General features: G+C 40.2%; 1 protein-coding gene across 7 annotated transcripts in view; it reads right to left on the bottom strand.

Annotated features, from left to right (window-relative positions):
- The window catches only part of RAB3B (RAB3B, member RAS oncogene family), a 41357-nt gene that overhangs the window by 18756 nt on the left and 8761 nt on the right, over positions 1–13840 (bottom strand). For all 7 annotated transcript variants that reach the window (XM_072343483.1, XM_072343486.1, XM_072343489.1 and 4 more), the window contains one exon: positions 13580–13807. In XM_072343483.1, coding sequence (XP_072199584.1) covers positions 13580–13807 — 228 coding nt within the window. The remainder of the gene's footprint in view (positions 1–13579; positions 13808–13840) is intronic.

Consider the following 13840-nt stretch of genomic DNA (forward strand, 5'->3'; position numbering starts at 1 on the left):
AGTCCCCACAGAGCAGCTTGCAGACCAGATGCTGTGAGACACAGGAAGCTGAAAAGTTAGCACAGAGGCTCAATAAAAACAAACAAACAACAAACAGCTTTGCTCCCAGAGCTTTCCCAAAGCTTATCAGCCATCAAAGGCAGGGAAACTACTGCAATAAACTTCACATCACTGAGGAGAGCTACATGTGATGGAAACTGCTTGCAAGCTGCTGTGAGGAAAGAAAGTAGCAGGAAAAAAAATAAACAAATATGAGCAAAGGGTGCAGAGCTCTTTGACTTGGCATCCGAAATACAAACACTCAGTACACATTTTCCCCTTCCACAAAACACCCATGGTTTTCTGTGTTGCTTTATCTTTTCTTTCACATAGAGAAAATAAACAGAGGCATTCAAAGCAACATTTTCATTTGTACTGACAGAAGAATGTGCTGCCATCAGAAAAAAATCGTCTCTCTGTGCTCATCAAGGAGTAACCACTGAGAAAAGTTCCAAGAGTCCAACCCATTTTTTACTGTATTTTTCATGCATGTCATACGCTCTGTCTCAACTGTGCTAGAAATTGAAACAGTCATTTAGCAATGATGGATTGTTTCTCATTAGCATATTCTCATGTCAGTAATGAACATCAATCAACTTATTCCAAATTAATTCTCTATGCATTCAGTTAAAACGTGTACCATATGCTGGTTGAAACCTACAGCAAACTAAACTGCGCAGCTGTAGAAAGGCTTTCTACAGATACATCCAACAGCAACACTGAGTCACTTTTCAGTAGAGACACGTAGAGACACAAGAAAAGTGAAATCTTTTATGCAACTATTTTCAGCCAGTGCTATATAGCTGTCACAGGTTAATTATCTGACTTGCTGAAAGTGATCAGTATTGATCCATCTGAGTACCTGCTGTTTTTCCCTTGGACCCAGTCAAGGCTCAGAACCAAGTTGCCTTTTCAGCCTCCCAGAATTGGAATTCACAAGGCAGACCTGGAGTCTCAGCTTCTGCAATGCTTGCAGGACATGCATCGTGGTGTTTAGCATCATCAGCTGCAGGGCCGCAGGAATAGCCATCCCATCAGCACTACAGCCACCCCCTTCACCACCTACCTGCCTTGCTGGCCTGAAGCTGGCTGGGAGGAGGACACAACCCATTTTTATATTAAATTCACTACCATTATTTTAATGGCTTTGCTCTACATTGATTTCAGACAGCAAGAAACCTTTCTTGGCTCTCTATGCTCTTTATAAGAAGCCTCAATTTGTACTTGATTAGATGACTTGGTTTGCTCTCAGCCGGTCACTGTCATATGCCTTACTCAATGTGTCAAGCAAACAGTATTATAAGAGACTCATAAATGCTAAACCTTTAAGAAGCTTAGGAAGGAGAAGCATAACCAAGTGTCACTGCCTGAGGCAGAAGAGTTCTTCAGGAATTCTGACTGACATAAATTCAGGTGCATTTTTATGCTGGTTAACCAGAAACCAGCAGCTTCTGGAAGGAGAAAGCCTTCCTCTCCACCTTTGTGCTCAATCACCATGGGCTGGTGAAGTTACCACACCATCTCAAAGCAGCTGAAGAAGTTCAGCACTTAGTCCTGAGCAATACAAGCTTGCGATCAAAATGGTGGCCAGATGTTTTGAAAACAGACACGAAATGAAAGCAATGCACAATTGTGTACAATTCCCCTTACCACCAAGGGAAACAACCTCCTGGCTTGGAAGCCCATCCTCAAAAAAATCAGCTGATGGTGAACCTTCTTTTCAGTACAGTTTGTTTTCATGTATAACTGAAATGCTGAAAATACTCCTCCTCCCTTGCCTGTACAGCCAAACATGTGCAATTGTTTATGACATGGAAATGTACTGCAGACTCTTTTTATGACAAGATACTCTTAATTTAGAACTTTTTCTTAACCCTGTATGTGTAATGTAAAGGATCTGCACCTTCTAAGGTCCCTGCCTTGTTGATAGGTCTTTATACTGTGACTATAAGATGTTTTTTGACCATTCCATGTCAGAGCTTTGGAGAACTACCAACACTAGGCGCATCAGGCAGGCTCTCATACCCCACTTGCTTTTCAGTCAACCTGTCATCACAAAAAATAACATGTCTCTGTGGTAACTACAGAATTATGAAAGGAGGAGGTCTGCAAATTGATGAGGGTCCCCTCCTTGCAGGAGCCTTTGGCTGGAGATGGGGAATATCCAGCTTTGTGGAACAGGCCCACCCATCCCTAAAACTTCTCGGGAGCTGAAGCTGCTTCTCTTTGGCATTTCTGTTCATAGGATGCTGTGCAAGGGGTTCAAGAGCCAGACCTTCTTCCCCTGCACTCTTCTCAGCTTCAACATAAAAGTATGCTTTGTCCCAAGTTAACTTCTTTGTATACAGTATTCAATAAGTAGGCGAGCTACCTGTCAACTCTAAACTGCCATATTCATTAATGCCCAAAAATGCATACACAAATTCTGCAATGATACCTAATAGCAAATGACTTAAGCGTGGTTACCACAAGGAAAATATCCTTTTGCTCCCTTCTCATTACACCTTTGGCAAGCTTCAATATCAAACTGATACGGATGCACAACCGGCATGCATCTACCCACTTTCTGGAAGTTAAATCTTTCATGTTATCAAGAGAATTCACAAGATGTATTGATACGTATGACTCCTCCTTACTTTCAAAGCTCTATACATAAACAAGTAAAAGTTCCAACCACATTCAGAGTTTTCTGTTCATTAAAATAAATAAGTAAATAAATAAATTAAATCATACTTTCCTTTAAAGGATATCCTGTAAGGAATTCTGCAAAATTAAAGTCGGAAAACTGAATTATATCTCAAGTTGAGAAAGCAGAAAGCATGCTGCCATTCATTTTAGTCATTTGGAAGCAACTCTGTTTGAAAGTGCTAAAGGCAAATTTCATTGTAAAGTATGAAAGCTCGAGATCATCTAGTTACTACGATGAATGCCTGATAGAGCTTCAGTTGGGACTACTGCCTTCATTTATAAAAACACAATTTCTGTTCCAACAACAGAATTAGCATAAGTGCCCTTGCAGTCTTGCTCACAAGATCCGTCAGCTATATCTTCTTTCTTATTCCAGTCTGAGATTGACGTCAGCAACATTCACAACCTTTTGAGAACTCATTCTCCAGTTTCTACTTAATTTGATGTCTCAGAACATTTATGACTCACAAAACTTGGTGTTTAAAGCTTCAGGGCACAAAAACTGGAAAGAAATCCAAAAGGCAAAAAGGACTGCATTTAATATAGTAAAATAATAGTAAAGAGAAAAAGTCAAAGAAAATCCAGTTGGGCGCTATATTTAGCAAGAGCAGTGCTGTACCATTAAGAACTGCAATTTTCTCTATCAATAGTCAATGAAACAAAGAAATGATTTTCTTTTCCATTCAATACTCAGTGAATTAAGATGTCAATCTTAAAAGCAACGTTAGACACAGGATTTCCACAGCAATGATAGCCGGGCAATACTTTGGGACCATGAGAGAACAAGAGAATCAAGCCTCTCAGCAGAGAGCACATCTCTGCTTCCGGGGGAAAGTGCTTCTGCAGCCAGAATTCACTGCTGGAAACAGCTCCAAACTGCAATCTGTGCTGTGCAGAAGTGCAAAACTGGAACTCATTTTTAAGAAGTAAGAGGTGGGAAATAAAGAAAGATACAAACATAGATTTCATTCTAGTAAACACCTGCCCTTTCCTCTGCAGATAGATAGGTGCTCTGTATCCTCTGGATGACAGGAAGAACCACACTGACAGGGAGATGCATTCTTGATTGCACCTCACAGGGAGACTGTGCTGCAATACTTCCACTCTCTGACACAATGTCCTGAGTTCCAAAGCCAGATCCATGCAAGGCCATCTTTGGTGAAAACTGAACTGTACTTCTTTTCCCATGAAGAGAATATCAGTTACACAAATCCCTCAGGCCTTGACACACACACAAATTAACATTTTTATTGTTATTAATCAAGAATTTAATAAATCAGATCTTAAAATTAACATGTCATGGGAATCTGTTCATTTAAAAATGGGAATCCAGTGAGTCATGACTCTGAAAAAGTCACTCAGCATCTCCCTTTGAGGGACTATTTTGAACAAATACTTCATTGAGCAATCTGATTTTCATGGACCATACATGACTCACCTGCAGTATGAAAGCAATTAAATTCATATCAAATTTCTTCTATCCATAAAAAAGTAGATAAATTAGAAGTGAAAATCTCTCACTTCTCACATTTCCCATTGACAGTACCAGAGTATTTAGCAAATATGATATCCTGAATTTATTCACTCTTTCTTTCACAAAAAAAAAACATTTTAAAAACCCAACAATGCTGCAGTGCTTCTTGGACATGCAGATAAGAGCTGACGTTATAACCAGCAAAACAAGTACTACCTCTGACTTTAAAAGAGCAGCTCTTTATCACCTAAAGAGGAAAAAAAACACACACTGCTTCTTTTAATCACCAAAGCAACTGCACTGACCCTCCTGCACTTACAGGATAATGTAATATCTTCTGTTTGGAGGACACATTCTCAGTCATGAGGAATGGATGATATTCCAGGAACTTTAAAGCTCTGAAAATCTCAGTGGGAACAAAAGGGATATGTGTGTTTAATACTTTCACTACTAGAACGTACAAATATCTTGCTAGTGGAAAATAAAGCTATGATGGGAGCTGCAGGTGGCTGAGCCCATGTATGGTATGGATGGCATTGGGTTTAACACAGAGCCACTGAAAAGCAAACTGCCACAAAATCAGTATCATTTTTGCATCTCGGTGAAGGATTACCCAAATTACAGTTTTGGCATCCACAGTGGTGTGGATGACTTGTTTTGGATTTGTTTCCTTTAGATATCTTGTAGCTTCTCAACAGAATCATGACATCATTCTCATGCATTATTACTATTTAGATTAGAATAAGTAGAAAACCTGAAATAATTTCATGAATCTCCAAATGACAGCCACAGCTTTGAACGTGCTACAGTAGAGAACATGATACACACACATCAGAACAGCAGCAAGCATTTCACAAAGGCAGGATGTCACACTGATTCTTCCTTTCCCCCCCCGGGATAAATGGTTAACCAGCACAAGTGGAAAGAAATGATTCATTTTGCACTTCCAAATCCTGAAGCCTCAGGGAAGACTAAGCACTCACCACAAATTTACTTCATTTAGTATCTTTGCAGCAGCGACTTTTCCCGCATACTGTTCTCAAGATGAAGGACATTCTTAAAAAGAAGACACACATTTTAGCTGAGGATTACAAGCCTTAAACAAGCATGGATTTTGAGCTGTGACATAATTACAGCACAGCAGTTGAATATGGGCACCAGTATAGAAATATCACTCATTTGGTGGCACTGAGTTCCTGTTATCAGCCAACCCAAAAGAGTCCCTTCTGTGCTTTATACAAAGTTTCACAGTTAGGTAAACAACCCAAGACAGGATTTGGTCAGGAAGGGCGTACGCAAACAGACCGAAGAGCTCTGCCAAATGCATGTTCCTCTTCCCAGGAAGCACAATGCCCTGACACAAACAGCCTTGCAAGGTTGCAGCCCATATGGCTTTCAGGCTGTCACAGAGGGGTTGGTCTGCAGCTCCCTGCCCGCAGAGCCCAGCCTTACTGAGCTTTCTGCACTTTCCTACAGTCCACCAAACAAGTTCCCACACTTCTTGGAATCAGTGCTTTCGGAAGGAACACATTTCCAACATGTAACATAAACCTTCAGGCTTGGGCAACTTCAAATAACATGGAAATAAGCTAGATACGTAGCAGGACTGCGTCTGGCACTAAGCATTTGTCCCATTGCCAATTGGAACCAGCCCCATGGCTGTGCTGAAGGGACAGTCTGCAATAGTTCAGGTAGCAGAAAGCAATCACAGCAGCTTTACAAGCCAGCAAGGACTGGGAGGGATACAGAAAAGTATACAGGTTAAGGTCCATCATGCCCTTTCATGCAGGAGTCTCTCAAATGCAATCTTTGATCAGTCCTGCCTGGCTATAAATTTCCACCACTGTTATTCCATACTCAGTGCATCAACTGAGTATGAAAGGACTGAGACACTGGCACAGGTTGCTCACTGAGGCTGCGGATTCCCCGTTCCTGGAAGCATTCAAGGCCAGGCTGGATGGGGCTTTGGGCAACCTGGTCTACAGGGAGGTGTCCCTGCCTGCAGCAGGGGGTTGGAACTATGTGACCTTAAATGTCCCTTCCAACACAAACTACTCTATGATACTATGATCCTGTGAACTGACTGCATGCTGTCTCACAGCCAGAATGCTTCTTTTCTAAATAGAAAAGATAAATCAACTTTCTGTCTTTTCCTCATCTCTTCTTGTTCACTCCTCTGCTCAACTCAACTATGTCAAATTCTGTTACAGATGTATTCTGCCAGATCTACCCTTACAGTTAACACAGAAGTGTTTACAAAGGTGCTATCTGACTTCTGCATAACACAGAGCCAATGTAAGGATGAGCAATGCAGCCTTACAGAAAAACATACAGCATGAAGGTAAAATGCACAGCAAGGAAGCAGTTTAGCTTTTGGTGGTGACTCCAATGGGAAAGTTTTGTTGTTGTTTTGTTTGTTTCTTGTTTTTTTTTGCCTTCCAATAACTCAGAACAGCTCTAGAATTAAAATAGTAATAGAAACAATCCCAAATACACTTAATAGGAGCTATTTCTCTTTCTTCTATCTTGCAAAGAAACATGAGAAATAAACTAAAAATGGACCTGCAGAGAAGTGGGCAAAGGAGTTCCAGGGACTCACAAAGCCACCTCCAAGCAGCCCACCACCATTCAGCACAGGGAGCTGAGCAGGCTCCACACTGTGGGCACTCAGCAGAGCTCAGAGCACCATGCTGTTACCATGGCACTCAAACACCTGGTACCTTCAGAACGGTGTTATCACCCATCTGCAGAGCAACAGAGAGGAAACAGCAGCTGCATCTATGAACAAGCCACACAAAAGCAATATTAGGGTGAATAACCTGCGTGGCAAGCACCTTGTGCAGATCCCCTTCATGTTTTAGCACTCTGGCTAGAAGAAAAGCAGAGAGACAGTATCGCTTGGTAGACACCAGTAATTCATGTGCACGCACACACCTACACACACTGCTCTCCCTCCATGACTTTACCCTCCAGCATTGGCACGGAGCAAGCAGCCAGCCAGCTGAGACAACGCTGCCACTAATATTCCTGAAAATAACACATGAGGTTCAATTGTTTGAGCTTTAATTCACATCAGGTTATTTCATAAACGCACATGAGAAGCTACTGTGCTCTACCTGCTCTGCTCACAGCTGCTTGCCCCAAGCTGCTCCTGACCTCCCCTGTTACAAGCATATCAGTAGCAAAGTCAGCACCATACATGTCACAGCGTGACACTGCTGCCCTCTGACACCCCTACACACAGCAGTCTTAAGGACCTCTGGCTACACATCAGCTTCAGCACAACTTAACTATAGTTAACAGGCAAGAGCGTTCTGGGGACCTGTTTGGTTAAAGAAAAGACAAAAACAGATGATTTTATGTTGTGGATAAGGAATAATATTACAGTTTCACTTGTGCTCATTCCTCTTTCCAATAATTCAACAGATGCTTCAGGGTTATGCATACAACCTTACCTCCCCATGACTAAGCATAGCCCTTGTTGGTAGAAGTACAGAAAAACAGTGGTCAATATCTGGAAACTTAATTCATGGTGTTTAATGAGTCAGAATGATGTTAAGTAGCTAGACAGCACAAAATAACTGATAAAGTTCCCCCTGCTAAATGCCAGGTACTCCACTTGTACTACAGAGTGCAACTGTTCCCACCTCAAAACCAGATCCTGGGCTCAAGTTCACTGTTTTTGCCTCTAAATTCAGCCTTTCAGCCTACTCAGAAGTTTGCATGTACAGCACTGTAGACAACACAGTGCATGAAAGGTACAAGCATGACTAAGCTCAATAAGTAGTTGCATTTTCTCTATTGACCAAAAACTTATGATAAAGGTTAAGTACGTGCTCACTTAATGCAAGCACTATGAGAAGTCATAACTTCCATCCACACTACAATCTTGTAACTCGTCACAGTGTAACCTGGCATATTTACACATAGAATATGTCTAGTCATTATTTCACTGTTTTATCTTTTACACAACATTATAACTTTTATTATAAATTTTTTTTTTTGTGGTTGTTTTTTAAGAGATAGGCTACTGGTTAGGCTGCGGTTGGACTTGATGATCTTCAAGGTCTTTTCCAACCTGAGTAATTCTATGATTCTATGATTCTATGATTCTATAACAACAGTGATTCTGACCAGACGGGGACAATGGGAAAATATTTTCCATCACACAAGTCTAAATCCCTTGTAAGATGACAGCTCATTCTACTGGAAGACTCCAAAATATCTGTTCTGGTTTCTGCTGTAAAAAGCCTTACGTCTGGGAGGCCAGGGGGCCACCAACATCCCTGTCCTTTTAACGTGCACATACCACACAGTATCGACTGAAGAACTCCACCTGAGATATTCCAAACAAAGCCTTTCCCCTACTGGGTAACAAGTTGACATCAGTCCCTTTTCTCTAAGAAAGGGTTAAACATTTGAACCATCTGCAGCTGAATACAGCATGATACCTCTGAATGTAGTATTGTAACATTCATTTTCCTGAAAGGCACCAAGCAGGGTCAAATGCTCCATATTCCTGGTAACTGCAAAGGTGTAGCACACAGAGATGCTATGCCCTGCAATGAGATCATTTCCAATACCATAAACTGGAATAATTCCAGCGTATCAGAGCTCAACTGAAGATGAATTTGGCCTTCACTGTAACGCAGGCTTATAATGAGATAACAATGGGATTGAGGTGATTAACTATAAACAGAAATAAACCTGAAGAGATAACTGTTTAAATGCCAACATAGGAATGCCCCACTCAGCAAGCTTAGGCTATTAAGCAAATTCAGTAGCCTCCAAAAACAATAGCAGAAAGACTTTATTATTTTTTAAGCAAGTAGAAAAATTAACCACAAAGGTTTTTATTGCTACATTTTCCCATCTCTTCCTTTTTGCACTGTTTTAAATCTAATCCTAAAAAACATTCAGCATAGCATGAGCATCAAGTCCTTCCCAAAGCAGAAGCATCACTACTGAGATATGACCAAGCCCTTGGTTTGAATCACAGTTTCAGTACCTCTTCTCTGGTCAGACCTTCCACACATTGTTTTAACATCAGAAGCAGTGCTTCGTGTCCATTCAGCCACCATGATTTTTCTTCTTGGGACCCATTAAGCCCCCAGTGCTTCAGATAAGATACAACCCTCACCTCCCTTACAAGGAGGAGCATTGGTTTTTTACTAACATAACTTCATCCATTTTAGTTCTTTGCCTCGTGAGTAAACTCAGAGAATCTCACAACAGCTGTGAACCCACTGAGCAGAATCAGGCTCGTTGAATCTCTAGAGACATCCTTCACTATTCCATCTATACATTAAAATTACAGAACTCATCTTTTTTTAGAAACAAGCTTAGTGCAAGCAACTGAGTTTAAAGTCAGTGCTAATAGGGAACTTATCAAAAGTGTGATGGAAATAGGATGCCATGGGAATAGATATTCTCTCATCTGAAATGCATAATTAGCTTTTGCTTAAGTTTGCAATTAACATTAAAATTTACAATCAAGTATGATGGTGTTCTAAATTTACCTCCTTTAAATGAAAAATAATGAACCGAGTTACCGGCGTTACTTTTTAGAGTCTCTGCCCTGTGAGTAGAGCTGCACAGCAACACCCTGTCATCCAGGCAACAAGGGACACAAAAAGCTTTTTAAAAACACTGCATATTTGCCTTGGAGATGGCTACACGGCTTGGCGTTTATTTTGGCTTACACTTTCCTGTGTTGTAATGGTAACTGCCAAGCAGCATAATTAGCTGTCGTCATATTTCTGTTGGTTAAGATCCTTCCCACAAAAACAAAGCAATGATGCTTTGTACCAGCATCATCCCAGCTGTGGCACACATGTCCCAGACCTCCACCCAAGCATCTCAGACCCCTACAGGTTTCAGCAATTAAGCCATAGAAATAGCTTTGTTAACGGGAAAGTAACAGTTGTACTCATCCCAGTAGTTTAAATCTGATGAGCAGCATCTTAAAAGAAAAATCATACTGTAGTCTCTATCAGAGTCATGGACCGGTTTGGTTTGGAAGGGACCAATGTTGCTTCTGAACAGCACATCCCTTTTGCCTTTCAATCTGAAGTTAAATTTAGCCTCAAATTGCTTAAGGGCGCTGCGAGTAATTTCAACTGTGATATCAGCTGTTGATGTCTGTATTTAGTTATGTTTATTATTAATCACATATATATTTATAGCACATGCAACAAAAATGAGACTTGTGTAGGGTGCTGTACAGAAGTACAACAAAGTGCGATGAAATTCCTCACACAAATCATACACCGTGCTGTGCCCAAACTGGCATGGTGTGCAGATGTTTGGGGCTCAACACTGACACTGATTCTCCATTAGTAAATCTGTGCTGCTAACCAAGGAGCTCATGGAATTAACCTACATTGAGCCAGCGTGAAGGACCAGACTTTGTCCTCTCAGCACTACGTTGCTCTAAAGTTCTGCTGTTATTACTTACGAACAACAGACATCAAAACGTGCAGAAGGAAAAGAAAGCAATAAATCTCTCACTGCTCTCACCTGAAGCCAAAACCTTTTGCTCATTCACCTTGCTTCTACTTGGATCTGGCCAGAGTGGCCTTGTCTAGCTGCTAGGCAACCTGTGCACTGCATTTAGTGGGAACTGCATGTGTTTGCTAAGGATGTAATAATGCTGCCTTTGAGATTTATTCATAATAAAAAGATGAATATCTGAAATTATAACAGCTTTCTTTTCTGATCACTAACTACAGCTCAGGGAAAACAAAACTGGTGGTCAAGAACAAAAGCAGCCACATGTACAGCACACATACAGAGAGGGATAATAAAGCAGCTCCCAAATACATCGTTAGGGAAATGTTTTATGTGGAACTATTATTACAGCTGGCAGTGCTATAAAAAGCGTCTAATCCTATATTTATGCAGATATTAGAATATCTACATAATATTAATATATTTACATAAATAATATTTTAAATTAGAAAGGATAATTAACGAACCTCATCCAGCTACAATATGAACTTCCTTAGTAAAGGTCATTTATGCAATTTACATCAAATCACCACTCCAAAGCAAGACAGGAAAGATTTGAAATTGAAGCACAATCAAGAGATCTTACAGTTATCTTTAAAGAAAAAGACCCACAAAACTATCCAGTATAATCCCCTTCAGGAGCATTTTACTTTACGGCACCCATGGACTGGGAGGTGGCTCCTCAGAGCAGTGATCCTAAAAGGGCTCCTCTCTCGGTTTTATGCAGAAATTTGAATCTGTTCCTTTAAAGACCTGCACCTTCTCTTTCCTTCCTTAGTTTCAGATTAAACCTGATTCAGTTTAGATTTACCAATATTAAGAAGCCAACATTAACTGGAAAGTTACAAATAAAGCATTAAAGGGAACTACGCACACAGAAACTCAATAGCAACTGTAAATCATTTTAGAAAGTACATCAGTAGACAAGCTTGTAGAAAGACTTCTCATTCCTACATATAGGAATGGAGTTTTGCTATGCTGCTGGCTCCACACTACTACATGAAACCTGAAGAACGCACTGCAATTACAATTAGGCCAGGAAGGGAGTAAACAAGTTCCAATAATGTTTTTTGTAGGCTTGTTTTTTTCCTTGAGCAGTAAACACAAAGTTTTTGTTTCAGGTCCTTAAACCACAACTCACATCAGGGATCCATACAAGGAACACAGAATTAGAGAAGAGCACAAGTCAGTCTGGAAACTGTCAAGCATTTATATTAATCTTCTACTGAAAATAAATGTAGAATCAACAGTGTTGTTGGTTAACTCCAGTATTACAGGTCCTACAGCTTGCACCCACCAAGGAATCAGCCTGATTCCTTAAAGTCTTGTTTTCCTGAAATCTTCAAACATTTACTTAAAATTAGTGCCTAAATCACTTCAATCACAGTATCTTTGCAAAAACCAACAGAAATCGTTCACAGTGCTCTCTGTCTTGATTTTAAACCATTTATTATTTTATTGTCTGAGATCAAGAAAAATCAAACACAGGATAGATTTCTTCAATTGCTCGATGGGCATCAGCTCCAAATATCCTCCTTTCCCAGACCCTAGACAAAATCAAGCAGATCCATGCCAGGTTATCTACATTCATTTCAGTACCAGAATTTAGCAACATAGTCAGGATCTTTCATTATATAATTTGCTATACCTTGTACCCAGCAACACATAAAATGAATCATACAAATGCAGTAAACAATAATAGAGTTCTGCAGTTTAGATTCTCACTCTGGATTCAAAATAGCCACAATGAAAAGGGTGATTTAGATGCAGTAATAAGAGATCAAATATAAATCAAGCTTCACAGATGAACTAGAAGACTGACCTTAGCTGGCTACAATAAGGTTTTAATAGAAATGCTATACAGTTTCAACTAATCTTCAGTTCTGACCTTTAAGCTTAAACTTGTGGGAGAAACCATGAAACAGCTGTTTGATGTCAGTGAGCTAGCTCTGAGAAATCACTTAAAAGAAAGGTAGGCTGATCTCTTATTGCAGATATTTTCTTTTTATATAAAATAGAAGAATCTTGCTAACTGGAACTGCAGCTGGAGCCCCGTGCTGCTCTGAAATATGTCAGTGCAAGCATGGGTTTTTTTAAACACACCCTGTAATTCACTGGGACACAGAGAGTTAAGGACTGTCAGGACAAACACTATGGCACAAATGCAACTGAAGTCACTTGCCACTCTGTAGAATGAAAGAGCACAACTGGTTTCCATGAAAGAAAACACAGTGAGCTATTGACACAATTGCTCAGCATTGATCCTCCACTCTGAAGCTCATTTTATTCTTTTAAACTGGGCCAGAAGGCTGACATTCAAGTCAGACAAGGAACTATGAGCAGAGGGGCCCTCCGGCTCACCTGCCCAAACTCTCTTCCCATTTGATTCACCAATAAGCCATTTCTGTCAAGGCAGTTTGAAGCATACCTCTGCAAGCAGAAAGATCCCAGTGCCTTATTCAATGGGTGTTTAATGACAGCAGAAGCTATGTCTAGGGATCACTCAGTGCTCACTCAAAAGGTTCTACAAAAAGGCTAATGATTTGCATTGGGTTTTGCTTCTGTTTAATAATGCAGCGACCCCTGACACTGAAACCATCAGCTTAAGACAAAATCAAGGGTCCCATCAGTCAAGTGAAGCAGCAATACAAAGAGAACTTACCAAGCTATACTGCAGAAATGAAAGGAAAAAGTAAAAGAAAGGGAGAAAAAAAAACAACAACAAAAAAACACACAAAACATATGAACAATAAAATCTATATTAATAACAACAACACCAACAAAAACTAATCTCCAAGCAAGCTATTTTTTACTGCCATATCTTTGCTGGGTTTAATATAAAATGCTTTTGAAAATGCTGGCACTTACCCAAATCTGCAGCTTTACCCGCTTGTCATTCCTATAAACTGTTTTTACTTTGAAGTCAATTCCTACTGTGCTGACGAAGGCCGGCGTAAAAGTGTCATCGGCGTATCTGAAGAGGAAGGATGTTTTACCCACGCTGCTGTTGCCAATGATCAGGAGTTTGAACATGTAATCAAAATTCTGATCCGAAGTATCTTTCTGCCTGTATCTGGCATCTGTTACTGAAGCCATCTGAAAAAGAAGAAAAGACAGTTCAATACTTGT

The sequence above is a fragment of the Excalfactoria chinensis genome, chromosome 8, assembly GCF_039878825.1.
Source record: "Excalfactoria chinensis isolate bCotChi1 chromosome 8, bCotChi1.hap2, whole genome shotgun sequence".
NCBI lineage: Eukaryota > Metazoa > Chordata > Aves > Galliformes > Phasianidae > Excalfactoria > Excalfactoria chinensis.